Here is a 19341-nt window from a genome sequence, read left to right as displayed (position 1 = left end):
GAATATCCTTAAATTTTTCGAAGTAAATTTTTAGATTGATGATTTAAGTCAATTTAAAAATTGGCTCATCGACGATTTTACTTTCACGCATCGACAGTTGTTCAAAATAAGTAAGTAGGCTAAGACAAGATTGGATATACGATTGCGAACGCTATCAAGCCCAAAGCCTTACGAATCGAAGATAAACTTCGCAAGCGAACGGTTGCTCGTGATTCGATTAGTGATACGATCGTTGGAAAAAGTGACATCTATCAAGAACGCCCAGCTACACTTTGTCTAACATCGTGATGCGCGAGTTACGATTTTTCCTCGTTACGTGTTTGATCGCCGTGCTCGAGTTTGCAATATCGTACAACGTGTGCCCCCGTAGCCCACTGTTGGACAAAAAAGATGTATGGAAAAATGGTACCGGTCACTCGTCGTACAGACTTCCGAAAGAGGTGGTCCCGACCAGTTACATCGTCCATCTGGACAAGGATCGAACAAGTTTCACTTACTTGGGATCCGTGAGCATTTTTATAAATGTTCTTGAACCGACCAACACCGTCGTGGTGCACAGCGATGGTTTACGTGTCATGGGGGAAGATGTGAATCTTTATCGAGCCACCAACGACTCGTTCTTCGAACCGATCCTTTGCCAATATCACGACGCGGAAAGGCAATTTTACATTATAAAAGTTGAAGGGACGTTGGAGCCGGGCGAATACGTGCTGCGAATTCGATTCGAGGGTGAAATACGCGACGATGTATTCGGATTTTATAGAAGTTTTTACGTCGAAAATAACGAGACGAAGTATATCGAGTGGATTTTATTTTTTTGAAAACGACGGACGGAACGGAAACGTTTGTTTCAAGGATACGAATTTTTCTAGATGGATGGCGGTTACTCAATTCTCGCCGACGTATGCGCGACGAGCGTTTCCATGCATGGACGAGCCCCATTTGAAAGCGGTCTTCTCGTTCACTATTAATGCCGAGAAGACAGCGACGAGCAACACTAGAGTTAAAAACAGGAGCTCGTAATTTCTTTATACTTTTTTTTATAAATCATTTCTCATTTTCTCCATTTCTTCTAGATTTGGATTGAAAAAGTAACTAATTAAAAATTTCGAATAAAGTTACCTCGAGTAATTATTTATTAAAATGCTTAAGTAACGTTTATATAGTATAGCTATTTGTTATTTTAATTTGTTATTACAAAGTAACTTCGATTGCTAAATTTTGCCCATCACTTATACGAAACTAGTTCTCAATCTAAGACAGACTCTTTACAAATATATTCCGAAAACTTTAAATCTTCCAGTCAATGATTTCTAATACTTTTAAATTTTCCTCACGAATGATTATAAAGAAAGAATTATCTGGTTAAAATACAATCGAATCTGGAACCTTTCTTTTCACAAATTCCGCATTCTGAAATTACAGGAACGAATATGGATTCGAGCCAACTCCACGAATGTCCACGTATCAATTGGGCTGGGCCCTTCACGACTTCGTCTCTTCGGGCGCCAACTCCTCTTTTCGAATGTGGACGCGAGGGTCGACGAACGACCGGGGGGCGACGGCCCTGAGTTACGGGAAATCGATATACTCGTCCCTGGAAAATTGGATCTCGATCGAGAATCCGATACCGAAGATGGATCAGTTCGCGGTTCCGGACTTCAACTTTCACGCGATGGAAAATTGGGGTATGATCACTTACAGGGAGTCGGTGGTTTTGTACGAAGATGGGATAACGCCCACGGGGCGCATGGTCGACGGAATCGCAACCATGGCCCACGAATACGCGCACACCTGGTTCGGCAACCTCGTCACGCCTATGTTCTGGGACGTCGCTTGGCTGAAAGAGGGATTCGCTTCCTATTTTCAATATTTCGCAGTGTCGATGGTCGAGCCTTCGTGGGGGATGATGGAGAAATTCGTGGTGGACGTGGTGCAGCCAGCGATGCTGTTGGATTCAGGGAACCATAGTAGGGTAATGAACGGGCGAAACGTTGGAAGCCCTGGAAGCATTATGGAGGTGTTGGATTTTGTCTCGTATAAGAAAGGTTCGCTCGGGTATTTTCTTCGAAATGAAATTTTCGACGAGTGTTCTTTTAAATTTAAAGATGAAATTTCTTGGATGTTAAGGACGAGACTTTGAGAGATTTTATATTATTGTATTATTTTTTGTTTAATTATGTAATAACTTTGAATTATAATTTTACACACTGAAATAACATTTGGATTTAGATTTTGTTCTCGAGATTATATTTGTTCGAGATAATTACGCAGAGTGTTGATGAAACTTTTAAAGGATTTTAGAAAGGGAATGAAAACAATAAAAGTTGTACCATTAGAACTGATTAATTGCAAAAAATTAGGGAAAATAATGCGACGATAAATTTTAGAATTTAATCGGTGTATTTATTCCAGGCGCATCTGTGATTCGCATGCTCTCTCACATGATCGGTGAATCGGCATTTCGAAACGGCCTACGAAGCTATGTGACAAATATGTAAGTATGTAATATATAAAAATGTAAGTATGAATGTATATATGAATGTAGAGGGTTTCTAATAAAAATTTTTCTCCTTCATCGAAATAATTATTCTTGAATTTAAAATCAGTAGCTTCTAATCATTTTTGATAATAATAATAAGATAGATAGATATATATAATTGAAAGATTATCAATGAATACAATTTTTAAAAAAGTTAAAAATAACTGATTTATTATTTCTGCTTTAAAACTCTTATTCACACGACAATATAAATTTTAAATGCTTACATTTTGCAATAAATATTAATTTAATATACATTTAAATAATTAGAATCCATTTATAGTTTAAATAAATGGTAGCTCGAGTGCTTGCACGATATAAAAAGTGTATGAAAAATTATCTTATCGATGTAAGAAACTAGATACAAATTTTATAATGAAGAGTATAAAAAGTGATATATCACTATAGAATCAATTGCGAAAACACATTCACTGAATAAACGGAATATTGAACGATGTCTCGATAATTTTGAAAACGTCTAAAAAATCGATAATCGAATCATGATTCGTACTCGACGTAATACGAATTCTCAATATTCTTGAAAATTTGTATATTTAAAAAAAAAATCCCAATACTTTTCGTTTTTTGAATCTTAATTTTAGTTCTATGAGAAAAATCCTAATTCTAAGAAATATTTCCCAATATTTTTGAAAATTCCTATATTTTTTTAATGTTATAAAAGATCTAAATACATTCTCAAATATCTCAAATTCTCAAGATTCTCAAAATTTTGATATTTCGAGACTACTTTCAACAACTAATTTCTACTTTATATCTCGAATTGAATCACAAGAATTCAACAATGTCAACAGTATCGACAATGTCATCGTGCGGCACTTGTCTTCGTGAAACTATCTTATCATACCTATTCCTCTCATAAAAGAAAAATTTTTTTATCCAAAACCAGGTCGTATCAAGCGGCCACGCCACATGATCTTTACGAACATCTAAAAAACTTCACTCGCAAATTGAGCGAATTAACCGATAACGTATCGATAGAAGATATCATGGAGAGCTGGACAAATCAATCGGGATATCCTCTGGTGACCATCGTGCGAGATTACGAGTCAGCCATACTTACAATCGTTCATGAAAAATTTCAATGGGATCACGTTCGTTCGGTGTCCAAATGGTGGATACCGTTGAGTTTCACAACGGAGACGGATGCAAATTTTTCTCACTTAACTCCGAAATATTTGTTGAATCCGGAGGAGAGTCTGATTATCATGTCCCGCATCCCATCAGACGATTGGGTCGTTTTCAACCTCCAACAAAGTGGATATTATCGAGTGAACTACGACCAGAGAAACTGGCAGATGCTTACCGATTATTTGAATTTGAAAAATTTTACGAGAATACACAGGGTGAACAGAGCCGCCCTCATAGACGATGCTTTTAATTTGGCCAGGGCCGGTTACGTGAATTATTCGATTCCGTTTAACCTTTCCAAGTATTTGGTTCGTGAGACCGATTACGAGCCTTGGGTCGCCGCCGCCAATAATTTCAAATTCTTGAATAAAATGTTGAGCGGGGAACCGAACGTGTTACAAGCTTTTCAGGTAAACGGTGATATTGATATTGCAATTTTTTTTTATTTGCTGGTTATTCTAACGATTATTATTGATAAACAGGATTATGCGATCCATTTGTTGAGAAACATGTACGATCAGATCAATTTCACCGAATCTGCAAATGAGGATGTAACGACGAAATTACGGAGAGAATTAATCTTATCGACTTCTTGTTTAGTACGTTATGCCGATTGTTTAAACGTTTCAAAAAATTTATTCCAAAATTGGATTGCGGAGCCTGGTAAAATGTATCGTCACTTTTATATGCGCGAAATACTTTTTTGGATCATCAATTAATCTTGCATTTGATATCGTAATTACTATATCTCCATGTATCACATTGTGATAATTATTTTATTTTATGATTTTGTTCTATAATTTTTCTTTTTCATTTAATATTCTTAATATTCTTGTCTTACTATTTTCAACTTGTTTTGATAGAATACCACGAGATGTTAAGAGTTTCGTTTATTGCGAAGGGATACGTAATGGGTCCAAAGAAAATTGGTATACAGTAATGGATAGATGGTTAAATGCTGATCTGCAGATTGAACAAGAATTGTTATTACAAGCACTTGGATGCACGAAAAAAGTTAATTTGATTGAAACGTAAGCTTTCATTAATGATTGATTGTCATTCAAAAATTTGATAGGAGTAAGAAATTTTAAATGGGTTAAATTTTTAATTTGTTGAAAATAATCATTTTTCTTTCTTTTTCTTTTTTTTCTATCATTTCTATACAAATTTTAGATATTCCATTTATTAATTTTTCTTTGCCTAAAATAGTTATCATTATCAATAAATTTATCACATTTATCACAAACGATTAATTTTGTAATATTTACAAAAAATTTTCAATTTCATGTAAAAATATGACTGTTTTCGAACTTTGAACGATAATGATTAATTTAATTGATTGATTAAATTGCTTAATTGATTGAATTAATTGAATGAAACGAGTGAGATTAAACTAGTGACAAGTGATTAGTATACGTACGAAAAATTTTTCTCTTTACTGCAATATTTTATATAATTTTATTATAATTTCTCTCTTTCAAAATAAGTAACGATTCAATAATAAAATAATATGTATTACAATGGAAATCATGATATTGATAAAGTGATAAAATTTAAACTTAATCTTCAATCACATAAAATTATAATTCCAATGAAATATTTATATATACATATATTTAGCGTATTCAAATTCTTTAAAAGAATCCACTTATCCTTGATCAGATTTTTTTTAACCTGAAATATTTTTTCCACAGATATCTCGAAGCATCAATATCGAATGAAAAGAATGTTCGTAAACAGCAAAGAATGATGATAGTGAATGCTATTTTGGATGGAGATGTGAAAAATGTCGATCACGTTTTGAAATTCGTTCAATCGAATTTAACAAGAATCATCGAACAGTACGTAAAAACTCATAAATTTATTACATTCATTCGTAGCATTAATTTTAATCGTGTCTTTTTATCTTGTTATATATTGATTACATTAATACCAAATTTCTGATATATTTCTCTTTCAAACGGATATATCAAATTAAAAAAATAAATGAATGTAATATAATTTAATCAATTAAAAGTAAAAGATATATAAGTTTATTTAACAAAAAAAAACGATATAAATTTAAAAATTTTATTTTGAGAAATAAATTGAATCGTTTTTATCGGATATTTGATTATTCTAAATTAATTATATAGAATTAAAGATAACAAGTAAATATTTTTCGTATATAAGAAGCAAACATCAACGCGTGAATTATTTCTTCGATTAAATCGATATTCGTTAAAATTTTATTAGGACGAGAATTTTGAAACGAAAAAATTCACAAAATAATATATTAATTAGATATAGATTAATAAACGGTTAAGTATCAAAAAAAGAAATAATTAAGAAGATATTTATCTCACAAATATTCCAAAAATATTGTTTAAAATAGATTAATAAAATAAAATACAGGAAATATTTGTCCAAAAATGTTGAATGAATATATATCGTAATAACTTTTGTTCTTCTTTTTATAGAAGGGGATATGATTTCTTGGGAAAAATAATTACTGGAATCGGGAAAGCGATGATAACAACAGCCCAAACGAGAAAGGTATTGCTCATATTTTGAATTATTCATTTATATATATATATATATTTTGCACGTTTTACATAAATTATATAAAAGCATTTTATTAGTATATTTATTTTCTGATTATTTAATAATTCTTATGCTAATTCTATATTATTATTTTGTTTAAATCCGAGTTAAACTTAATAATATCTTGGATAATGAAATAAGATGTATTTATCAATGATTGTGTCATGAATATATAAAATTGATGTATATGAATTATCTAATTTTTTTAATATTCGAATTTTAAACGAATCGCAATTGATAAAGATAGCAGATAATATATAATAAACAAAACAAAAGATTACAATTCTATATATATATATATATCTTTATTAAACATGGCAAAAAAGAAAATTAGCGAATAGAAAAATTGCAATAAATTGCATTGAGATAATAATTTTATTTTGAAATTGAAAAATATATATATATCTTTTAATAATTTATTTATATTGCAGCTTTCCGCGTTCATTGAAGAATATTCCAAAAATCTAGGACCGAGTTTGGATACAGCGAAACAAGCATTATCCGTGGCTTTGGAAAACGTGAAATGGATCAAGAAATACGTGCCCAATATCGCAGAATATTTTAAGATTATATAATTAATATATTGGGCATAATAATAATTAATAATTAAACGATTTTCTTCTTTTTTTTTTATTATAACAAAATAATTGGAAAATATATTCTTTATAAAAAATTTCAACTTCCTAACTAAATATAAATTTAAATTTTGTTTCATTAATGTTTAATAACAGTTGATAAATTAATAAAATATATGTAAAAATTTTTCATCGATTCGTTTTTAATTTATCATCATTCCATATTAGATAATTTATTTTTAAAGAATTTATTATATATCATTTTAATATATATAATACTTATTCGTATCTTTATCAATTGCATCAGATAATAATAAATAATAATCATTTGAGAACATTATTTATCGTGACTTGAAAGATCAATGTTTTATGTTTTACACATTTTAAATCTGTTAGGATAAATTTTAATTTGATCATCGTCGTATTAAGTTTCTTTTGTATCAATAATGCAATTATTAATCATACGTTACAAGATAAATAAATAGATAAGTAAATAATGAATAGAATAAAATAAATAAAATAGAATAAAAAAAACACTTTCTTTATTTATCTTTATCAATTTCTTTTAATTAAAGTAATAAGATTCAATTTTTTCGAATTATTCAAAAATCTAATTTATAATATTAATAATGATAATTAGAAACAAGTTATAACAATCTTATCTGACATAAATACTTTTTATTGCATCATAACTAATACAATTTTTCAAAAATAAAAGACAAACAGATCTTTAAATTTCGTTTAAAATTCATAAACATTAGAGTTTCATAAACATCAAAAATCGTTTGACATCGTTCCATTTCCCTTAATTATTCGACACATTAGACATCGAACGAACAAATTCTTGATCAATACGTCGTGAAAATTATGAGTACAAAGGAAAATAATATCTGATAATCATTATCGATTATTCATTAAATAACCAATTTATGATAAATTAAAAATTCCTAGAAACTGATTCAGTTATTAAAAATTACTATCTTCTATTTCAGACTATTCTGTTTGTCATTCTTATATATGTACAAGAATAATCTTATATACATATACAGTGTATACAATATAATACGTTGGCTTCTTACAGAATATTCATATAATAATACGTAATAAAATAAAGTTAAAATTTACAAAAAAATAAAAAGAAAAGTATAGAAATAATCGAAAAAAACAAGGCAAAATTATTGAAAAATAATGACAAAAATTTATAAAATAATGAAATAACTCGACATTTTTGATCAAATTTATGAAATCCATGATGGTGATCAAATTATAATTATATGTTAATTATACGATGTAATACTTGCAAAATGATCGCAAGAAACGAAATACGTTCTCTATTGCATAAAAATATGAAAAGAAGAAAATTATTTAATTTCTTTTTGTTCTTATTATAATTATTACCTTTTCTTAATAATTAAAAAAAAATAGTGATTTTATAATATGATTGAAATATATTTCTTTTACAATAAATAACGTAGAATAATTAGAACGATAAGATTTATCACGTTATCATGTTTTAGTAAATCGAGATGAGGAGTTACCTAACGTAATGAAATATTGTTCAACCAATTGTACTTTCGATAAAACAGAGTGAAACGAGTTAATAAAGACTTATCAGTATCCAGTTAATTTAAACTACACGGAATATTCAATTCTTCGATAATCTATAAATTAAATTGTATTCGCTGTATATACAAAAATTTTCGGATAAAAATTCGGAATTTTTTCAACGAAAAAATTTATAATTTGAATCGTGTAATTTCTTTTAAAAATAAAATATTAAATAAATAAAACTGTTTAAAATCGTTTATAAGATAAGGTAGTGTATAAAAAATTTAATCTCTAATATTATATTTATATTTTCTGAATTGACAGTTGGCATTTTTTTTTTTTTTGTTTTAGAAAATAAGAGGTCAATGAAACGACATCGATCATATCATTTTACCGTATTATTTAAGAAATTTATGAAATTTATGAATATTGAATTTGTACATATATTTATATTTACAATTTATATTCAATATCACCTTATACCATTTTAAAACGGTATTCTTATAACTATAAATTTATATTAATATTAAAATATTGTACCAGATTAAAGTATTTTCAAAATTGATTTAAAGATGAAACATTCGTATATGAGCTCCATATTTTTATTTATTATTATTATATGCTTGATAAATATTGATAAAATTTGATATTACATAAAAATTTGTCCATTCGTCAAATTAAAATTGGATATCTTGTAAATATTATTACACAGAGTAATTTAGAGAGTAGAGTAATTTTTGTCGACGAGAAATCTCTTTCAGAACACAAAATCAATAAAATTTGAATACTTCTAGTTTCGCATACAATTTTGCCTGAAAAATTTTTTTTTAGATAGATCGATAAATGAAGCATTAAATTTTAAACGTTTCGTGATTAAAAATTTTACTCTATCTGGCACCATTACGGAATTATATTTAAAAAATCGAAACGATTTCACTTCCTTAAAAGTTATTCGTTAAAAAAAAAAAGAATAGTTCATTTAAAAAAATGAAAAAAATATTGGAACACCATCAATAAACCATTCATAATAACACATTATCGATAAAACGGATGGATCAAGGTGCGATGGATCAATCATTTCGAAAAAAGAATTTATACGGATACAATAAGTTTATATGTATATACGTATACATATATCGGTCACTATCCGACGATATAATAACTTGGATCGTGACAACGCGCCGATTGATAAAGAAATATCGATAAGAAAAGTTAGGCAGATTTTTGATAATGGTTTCTCAACGTGCCTTACCTTATAAAGCACGAATCACCTCTACAGGTAAATCATTCATAAAGCAATCGTCGACGCGTAATTAATTTATTTCCGGGGATTTTGCATGGTGTAAAGTCGGCTTGCTGATCCATTTATCATCAAGGTACGTCGTTCAGTTAATAATATCCGGCACAATTTTCCTTTATCGAACGATCGCGGAAAATCGTTTTGGGGAACGACAATTTTGGAATCGAGGTCAATGAAATCTTTATGAAATCTTTAAACGTCGAGAAGATTTATTATTATTAGATTTTTCTTTCTCTTTTCTTTCTTCTAAGATTCAATTAACCACGATGGGTTATTTCCTTTCATTCGTGTTCGATAAACTCGCGCTGAAAGGATACGTACGTACGAGGTATGTCTAAGAAAAGATCGACCGATTCTTGGTCGTATGGAAACACTGTTACGGACACTATTTTGATATTTAAAATGTACAATATCTATCTCCAATTATTCTCAAATTTCAATTCGATTGGAACAGATTTGGTAACGAATATGTCATTGTGTTATTGACATACAGTTAAATAAACGAGTAGTCGTCATTATGCGAATTTTTATCAATTAAATTTGGCCAAATTCCGTAGCTTTCGATTTAAATCAATTTTTTCTCATCTCGAGAGTTGTTATTTTTGATAGGCAACGGTACAGTTTCGAGAAAACTTGTTTCCAGTATCCAGTTGGAAAATCTTAATCTTTATTCTATCTTTTCGAAAGAGTTACGAGTTTCGAAGAATACAATATACATAAGTATTTCACGGAAGGAAATATTTACATTCTTTAGTTCAATTAAACGTTACACCTCGTATGTCCTCTTATTTAAACAATCGCCTTCTCGCGCAGCAAAATTCGAAAAGTAACATCGCCCTCGTACACATCCACGACGCGAAGTGTACGATAAGTGATCTTGCACGAAAGATAATCGAGTGAATATTTATCGATCCAGGATGGCCAAAGCATTGTTGCTTCTCTGCTTGACGATCTGTCAAGCGAATTTTCTATTCGCGGTCAACCCTCGAGAGGAAAAACAGTACATGTACAGGCTTCCAACCGACGTCATACCATCGTCGTACGCGTTAAGTTTGGAACCGAATTTGGATAAATTCACGTTCACTGGCAATGTGAAGATCGCGATCGAGGTTAAAAGTAAAGAAGTTAATAACATAACACTGAATCAAAAGAATCTCAATATCAAGAGCGTAAGCCTGAAAAGTTTGAATGAAACAACGGATATAAAAGTTAAAATATACGACCTGGTAGAACAGGAAGAACTTTTAATTGTAAAACCCGAGAAAGATGAACTTATTAAAAAGGGGAACTATACACTTACGATAGATTATTCTGGCGAATTGAACGATCAGAAGAGAGGATTTTACAGGAGTAGATACATCGACAAGAACAACACTATAAAGTAAGCATATCATCTTGTAAATTTTCTCTAACTCGATAATGGACATTTGCAGGTTTTTAATTTCTGGAAAAATTTATAATACCGCAAAGAATAATTATCTTGTTGCTCCTACATATTTACGATAAATAGAAAGATAGAAAAATGAAATATCATTTAAACACGTTTCTTTTTCAACGATCTTTTGCTCACCAAAGGATCGTCGTATTATATGTGCGAGCATATTTGAGAGTTGTAATGTCGAGAATTATTTCTTGTTAATGGATACTTAATTTTCGAATAATCACAATTAGTATTCAAATTCCCTTAACACTGTTTTCTACAAATATTTTTTGATCCAATATTCTCACTACTCAACTGTTCATTTTCTTAAATGAATTCGTATCCTAAGCACAAATCTTCCACAAATTTCATCTCCAATATTATCATCTCCAAAGTGTCCAGGTTTCCCTGTAAAAATAATTCTCGACGACGACTCGTTTCAAATCTCTGTTGTTTCCAAATATTTTGTTGTTGCGCCTTGCAGATACGTTGCCGCAACTCACTTCGAGCCGACAGGCGCTCGATTAGCGTTCCCTTGTTGGGACGAGCCTGATTTCAAGGCGACTTTCGACATCTCTATAACCCACTCGAAATTGTACAACGCGATCTCGAATACGAAAAATAAAAATAAAATGACTGAAAATGAAAAGATCGTGTCCAAGTTCGAGACAACGCCGAAGATGTCCACTTACTTGGTGGCATTCGTGGTCTCTGATTACGAGTCGAGTGAGAGAAGCGAGAACGGTATCGAGTTCAAAGTTTGGACGAAACCGCACGCCGTGAACCAGACGAAATACGCTTTGAACGTGAGCGTGCATCTGTTGAAAGAATTGGACAAATATATGAAAATCCCGTATGGTAATGAGATTAAAAAAATGGACCAAGTGTCGCTGAAAGATTTCTCGGCAGGCGCAATGGAAAATTGGGGTCTCGTTACTTACAGGTAATTTTTTTTGATCGCTTTATTCCTCTTCAATTATTAATTATTACACTTTCTTTCTTTTTTTCTTTTTTTGATATTGAGTCGCGAGACTTTATTTTGATTAACATTTAGATATTTTGATTAGAGTCCTTTTAACAGAGAATTCATGGGACACTTTCTGTTAATAGAAAATACAAGCAACGATGATCAAATACATTTTTAATTATTGTCTCCCTTCTTGCTTGTGGAAATAGTGTTGAAATAGTATTGTTAGTAAAGAATTTTTCCAAAAATTGTGAAAAATGAGAAACAGATTTCCTTTTTGCGTATGCGTTCGAGTATCGTCGTCAGTGTGCGTGTGTGCACGTACAATCATTTTGAATCTCGTTGCTTTTTTCACCATCTTTTTTTTCCTACTTGTCGAAAATCGATATCCGCCATCTTGGATTTTTAATTTCACGGACGCGTTGAAAGTATTATTAATCGAAGTTTAATCCATTTTAGGGAGAGCTCTCTGCTCGTCGAGGACAATGTCACGTCAGAGCGTTCGATTCAAGGCGTAACCACGACCATAGCCCACGAATTCACCCATCAATGGTTCGGAAATCTCGTCAGCCCGAAATGGTGGAAGTACATTTGGTTGAACGAAGGATTCGCGGATTATTTCCAATATTTCATCACCCATAAGGCGAGTATTAACAATTATTTTTGCATGCCACGTATATATAAACGATGATAATAAAAATAAAATTCGTATAGCACGATGTTGAAGTGAAGATATATAATAATACTCGTGAAAAGTATTTCACGTACAAATTATCCAAGGATCTATCTAATCTCTTATTTTAAACTCTTATTTTTAATTCATTTCAGAAATATCGCATTAATCTATCTAATTTAATTCTGATTAATATTTTCGTTAGGTTCTGCCCGACTGGAGATTAGACGAGGTATTCGTTGTGGACAATACGCAGGGGGTCGCTTTTGTTGCGGATGCGGGTACAAACGCACGACCCATGAACCAGGACGCGACCACGCCCGCGGAAATCAGCAAATTGTTCGACAATATCGCGTATCAGAAGTGTAAGTGAAACGATATACAAGAGTTTATAAGAGTGATTAAAATTTATTTTCGATTATATTCGCGTAAAAATTAATCAGCAGTTACTTAGTATACTTAGTCAAAGTACTTAGCTGTTGATCGAGATCAATACGAGATTCTATTTTATTATTATTTTATCTTTAATGGAATTTTACTTCGAGGCAATGAAATTAACTTTTAATTGCTCTTACTCTATTCTTCATCTTTGTCTATTTCTTTATATTTTATTTTAATGGATGCACGTTTGAAAAATATTTTCAAAAATATTTGAAATTTTCACTTGGAAGCTGGGCGAAAAAAATGATCTTGGAAAAGATTTTTTATTCGAAAATAAAAAAAAAATTTCTACTTCTGATTATAACGTATAACGTTCGAGAGATATTAAGATAAAGATACGAGTCATTTTAGCATCAGATAAAAAAAAAAGAAAAATATATATCTGTGAATAAAGACGTCATTAGCTTCCAATAATTTCTATTTATTGATCAACGTTGCGAGATAATATGTAACATATCTTATCAGTCGGTTAATACATTTAATCTTGAAACTAAATATTATCAGACGACGAAAAAGTCAAGAGTTATTGTTTCATAGATCTATTTATTATTCTGTAGAATAACAGAAAATAGAATCATTGAATCGATACAAAAAATATCACGATCGTGATTTTCTCTCTTTCTTTTAATCTGATCATTTTAAATATATATATATACTAATAATTTGAAAAGAAAAAGACGAACGATAAATAATATCTATCGATAATTGTAAATTATAAAAATTGATAAATGAAAAATTTAGAAATTGATTCAAAGAAAGATAATAATTTAATCTTTCTTAATTTGAGATTTATAAAAGTAGATTTTATTGCGTTACGTAAAATGTTTAACGACACGTTGTTGTTAATACGAAATGATAAAGATGAAAAGAATTTTATGCCAATGTAATAAGTGGACTACTTAAACACAATTACAGGCATGATAATAATTGATAAAGGGACACCAATTTCTGCTTGGAAGATTTTGCTTTGGAAGAAACTTGAAAAGTAAAATTTAATAGATTTAAGGAGGAAAGGAGCTTTAAATTGTTGCGATAAGTAAAATAATTTTTATAGGAAAAAATCGAAGAAATAATCAAAATTTAAAATGTATTTCGCGTTTGTCTTGCATTTTAAAAATTCCTTCCATAATTGTTGAAGAAAATGCTGCAGTTATAATTTTTTATTACAATTTTTTATCATTTAGATTTTTATATTTTATAAAAATCCAAATTCTCTGTGCAACGATCAATGATTTTTCTTTTAAAGATAAAAAATCGAATTTTTGCGAGAAAAGAAAATAAATATTCGAAATATTTATTGAAAACAGTCAAACAGTCAAACAGTCAAAATGACGAATTTTCCGTAAAGAAGGATACAGATATTTTTGGAAAAAATTAATATACCGCATCGAGATATAATATGCCACTCGTACATAAATATTCATAAATAAATAAACAAACGTTAATTTTACACGAAACAAATTCGATAAAAAAACGTACACGAGGGAAATAAATTAAATGACAATAGCTTGAGAAAATTAATAATTGCTTTATTCCGATTAAAAATTAGATACAAAAATCGAGTAATAAGAAGCACCAATCATTCATAATATTCTTTACAGCTGGAGCGGTTATTCGAATGATGTCGCACATTTTGACGCTTGAAAATTTCCAAAATGGCTTGGTGGAATACCTGAAGGAGATGTACGTATATTAACACTTAACGGGAAGAAAAAGAGCGCGATACGAATTAATTCTCCTTAATTTTTGTTATTTGTTATTTCACTGGAAAAATATTAATCGCAATATAGATGAATATCAATTCGAATATTTTTTTTTATTATTCATCATCGTGAATTATTCTCTCTTACGAGCGCAACAATAATTACAGGAACCACAAAAATGCCGATTCGTCGGATCTTTTCAAATATCTTAACAAATACGGGAAGGAGTTGCCGAAGAATGTAATGTTCGAACAAGTTATGGACGAGTGGGTGAACAAGCCAGGATATCCGGTGGTGAACGTTATAAGGAAAGAGAAGACGTACGAGATATCTCAAAAACGATTTTTATTGTACGGGAATAAAAATAGCACCACGAAATGGTGGGTGCCACTCACTTATTTCCGTTTGTCCAATATTAATGAAATAACATTGCCAGAGTTGTGGTTGAGCCCGAAAGATGAATTCGTGAATGTCGATGTTAAAGAAGGGGATGGAATTATTTTCAACACGTTACAGACAGGTGAGCAGTGCGTCTCGTTTCACTTTGATATCTTGGCTTTCACGAGGTTTAATCCTTATTAATCATTCTTTATCATCTGTCTATTTCTACAAGTTCGATACACTTGTCTTTCATCTTTTGTTATATTCAATCTGGAAAAATTTTAATCCCCCTTCCAGGTTATTATCGCGTTAATTACGACGAGGAGAACTGGAAATTGTTAAACGATTACTTGAACTCGAACAATTATACCGAGTTGAGCCCCATAACGCGAGCTCAATTGATCGACGATGCTTTAAATTTGGCACGCGTTAATCAACTTCTTTACGACGTGGCGTTAAATCTCACGTTGTACCTTCACAAAGAAGTGGATTACATGCCTTGGCAAACGACATTTAGAAATTTGAACTTCTTAAATGTCATGATGCGAACTTCCGACCATTATCAAATGTTCAACGTACGTATTTGTGAAATTTGTTACACATCTTCCAATATCCAATAGATAACGACGAATATCGATTGCTCGATAAATGTAGAGATTCCTATGCTGCGGATTCGTTTGTAGCAAGTTTGAATTTCACAAAGGAAATGCATACTATGATATGAAAAAAAATAACAATGTAAATTTTGAAGAATTTTGCACGAATAATCGCAGCATTCTACTTATAATTTAATAAACGAATCGATAAATAAGTAGATTTTATTATGGCACCGATGTATCGACGCATATTTTTGTTTTTCACTCGAATAAAACGCTTACAGAGTTACGTTACCTGGATAATGAGATCCCTGGTGGAAAAAGTGGGTTACAAACCTAAGTCGAACGACGATCATCTTACGAAGATGCTTAGACCGACCATGATGTATTGGGGCTGCAGAGCTGGGGTTGAAAATTGCGTGGATTACGTGAATAATGAATTTAATGAATGGTTGGATTCTAAGAAAAAGTAAGTTGACACTTATTTCTATTTTTATTCATTTACTTTTTTTATAAATTTACTTTTTATCGATTGAGCTTATCAATTGGACGCATGTCTTCATATCTATTTATTTTATTTGATTTCTTCTATTTTCTTCTATCGTTACATAATATACATTTTACCAAATAAAAATGATTTACTAAATTTATACAAAACTTATAAAATATGCCGTTTTCTATTGGCTTCCTATTAATTTTCTACGTCTGTTCGCTATTCACGCTATTTAAATTTTATACGATTTCTCGTATATAATATCAAAATAAGTAATTCGAGAAAAATTTTATTTTACAGACTCGACGCCAATTTGAAGAACAACATTCTCTGCGCCGCTCTGAGAAATTCAAACGCGGAGGTATGGAACCGTACTTCGAACGTTGTGAAAAATATATGGGACGAAGATGAAAGGAATAATTTGTCACCGATCCTGGCCTGTTCAAGCTCGTCCGAAATTTTGAAGAATTATCTGTTGCAAACCCTCGAGAAAAATTCCTCCTTATCTTTCTCGACCGTGTATCGAAACATCATAAACGAACATCCGAGCGGTGTCGATATCGTTTTGAACGTGCTCAACGACAAATACGAGACACTGTAATTAACAATACTATCTTATTACGTACAATGAAAATTATTGTAATTTATATTTATGTATATATATGTATATTTCTTTTTTTTTTTTAGAAACAAAACTGAACATAACCTCAAATCGTATTTCGATACAATCGCGGCTAGCATTACGACCGACGATCAACTTGGAAAGGTATGATAATAATCTATTTTATCAACGAGTCGAATAGCTCTGGTATGAAAAAACGTTAATTTTTTTAACTTACAGTTAACACATCTTATCTTGAAAGAGGGATTGCAAACGGATATTGATATAACGTTGAAGGCGAACAGCAACATAGATTGGATCGGGCACAACAAAAAGTCGATCGAAGAATGGCTGCAAAAACAAGATTTTTCATCCGGCAACAGTTTGGTAGCGTTTGCTTGGATGATTGTATTATCAATATTTGTTAGTCGATTCTATTAAGAATATGTTGAGATCAGGTCATTGCGAACGAATCGTCAGAACAAAAATGCGATCGAGTATTGAAATAAATTTACGATAATCTTCTTGTACAGTATACATCAATACAATCGCGACATGTTGGACAATGTTATTCAGAGTGACAAGATTCGCAAGAATTTGAAAATATATTTTGATATAACGCGATTATTTAAACTAGACAATTGTAAATATGTAGAAAATATACGTGGAAAATGTATTTTTATATTATATTGTACGTAACATATGAACGCAATAAAAAGTAGAATTTTAACGTTAAGAATTTACGTATTTTGATTTTTGTTTACAAATTAAAAGAATAATTATTGGAAAAAATTATCCTTTATTCTTTAAGAATGAAGATAAAGTACGATACGTTATATTTTTGAAAGAAAAGAATAAAACGAAAGTGCGCTCAATTAACGCGCCCGTATTTCATTTGTGGTTACGCGCCAGGAATAGAACAGACAAGGAGAGTAAATAACGAGAGAAGGACAGAGATAGGGTAAAAATATGAAAATCAGCGCCATCTTCAGAGTGCCGCAAATGAAACTCAATATATAAGGACAGAAAATGTTAAAGAAGGACAGAGATAGGATAAGAATTGACCGTTAGCGCCATCTCTCGAGTATCGGAGATATCTTTTCGAAAAATAATTTCTGAAATAATTAAGAGATGGCGCTATATTTTAATTCTAATTCTACTTTACCCTACTATCTTAAAAGATATCTCTGACACTCGAGAGATGGCGTTGTCAGTCAATTCTTATCCTATCTCTATCCTTCTCCTACTATTTGCTGTCCTTATTTATTGAGTTTCATTTGCGGCACACTGAAGATGGCGCTGATTTCCACATTTTTACCCTATCTCTATCCTTTTCTTTCTATTTTCTGTCCTTATTTATTGAGTTTCATTTGCGGCACACTGAAGATGGCGCTGATTTCCACATTTTTATCCTATCTCTGTCCTTCTCTACTATCTATTTTCCTTGTCTATACTCACTAGCGCGCATACCACGAATGAATCACGAATGAATTGCGGGATTATTCGAATATTTAATTTGTAATCGCTTTATACGTAAATTCCACTTTTTTTAAATATTTGAAATAATCGTATATACGAATAATTACAAACAATTAAAAAATGTGAAAATATATAATTTTATCTTTCTTACAAGAATAGAATATAACACACATACGTTATCCACACGCAATTCTTTTATAAGAAAACGGAATAATTTATCATTTATCATCTGATCTGTCAAGTGTGATATTGCAATCGTTAAAAGTAAAGGAAATTAGTGTCTGGTAATCGAAACAATTGCTGATTTCTCATTGCTAAGAATTCTTAAAATTACAATTAATTACAATTATTAAAATATAAGTTACAGATACATGGTAAATATTTGAAATCGCTTTTTGATTCCTTCCGATATCTTAATTCGTGTCGAGATACAAGGATTGAAAATGGTATAACGTTTGTTAACACGGTGCAGAGACTAGGAATAGGATCACGACTCACTGACCTACACTTTTTCTTGGAAATGCGTCTGTCGCTTGTCTGCAGTTTGGGATAGGTCAATGAGACGAGGTGCGAGCGAGAGATCCGAGTAAGTAACAAGGACGGAGATAGTAAACGATCAAAAATTACCTTTTCCTTTACGCGACGATATCTCGGGAACCGGAAGTCGTATCGGGATAAATGAAAAACAGTTTTAAAGGGGAAAGTTTCGCGCTTTTAACGATCGTTCACTCGTTGACCGGAAGTCATTATTTTCAAAGTTATAACGATTCAAAATTTTCCTAATTTCGATAAGTTTGATCGAGTTTTATGATAAATTATGCGATAAATATATTTACTTCTGGAAGAATATTGCTCACAACGATCTTGGTAATGGTACATTGGAGATTTAA

The 19341-nt window shown here is 30.9% G+C and overlaps 2 protein-coding genes across 2 annotated transcripts; both read left to right on the top strand.

Annotated features, from left to right (window-relative positions):
- Positions 1 to 171: 171 nt before the first annotated feature.
- On the top strand, positions 172 to 7041 carry LOC107999471 (aminopeptidase N-like). Its single transcript, XM_017059340.3, has 10 exons — positions 172 to 793; positions 873 to 1019; positions 1426 to 2048; positions 2416 to 2497; positions 3450 to 4101; positions 4174 to 4361; positions 4555 to 4722; positions 5386 to 5532; positions 6151 to 6226; positions 6706 to 7041. The coding sequence occupies exons 1-10, from the start codon at positions 288 to 290 to the stop codon at positions 6847 to 6849; spliced, it is 2733 nt and encodes a 910-aa protein (XP_016914829.2). The 5' UTR covers positions 172 to 287; the 3' UTR covers positions 6850 to 7041.
- Positions 7042 to 8439: 1398 nt separating this feature from the next.
- Positions 8440 to 17708, top strand: LOC107999359 (aminopeptidase N-like). The gene is made up of 13 exons (XM_017059124.3): positions 8440 to 8665; positions 8749 to 9773; positions 10614 to 11078; positions 11602 to 12060; positions 12544 to 12727; positions 12963 to 13122; positions 14800 to 14881; positions 15069 to 15421; positions 15580 to 15857; positions 16163 to 16347; positions 16672 to 16968; positions 17059 to 17137; positions 17213 to 17708. Exons 3-13 carry the CDS (start codon positions 10615 to 10617, stop codon positions 17411 to 17413), a joined length of 2742 nt encoding a protein of 913 aa, XP_016914613.2. The 5' UTR covers positions 8440 to 8665; positions 8749 to 9773; position 10614; the 3' UTR covers positions 17414 to 17708.
- The last annotated feature ends 1633 nt before the right edge of the window (positions 17709 to 19341 follow it).

Source organism: Apis cerana, linkage group LG7 (genome assembly GCF_029169275.1).
Source record: "Apis cerana isolate GH-2021 linkage group LG7, AcerK_1.0, whole genome shotgun sequence".
Lineage (NCBI taxonomy): Eukaryota > Metazoa > Arthropoda > Insecta > Hymenoptera > Apidae > Apis > Apis cerana.
Note: the sequence above shows the minus strand (reverse complement) of the source record. Positions and strands in the feature narration are given on the sequence as shown.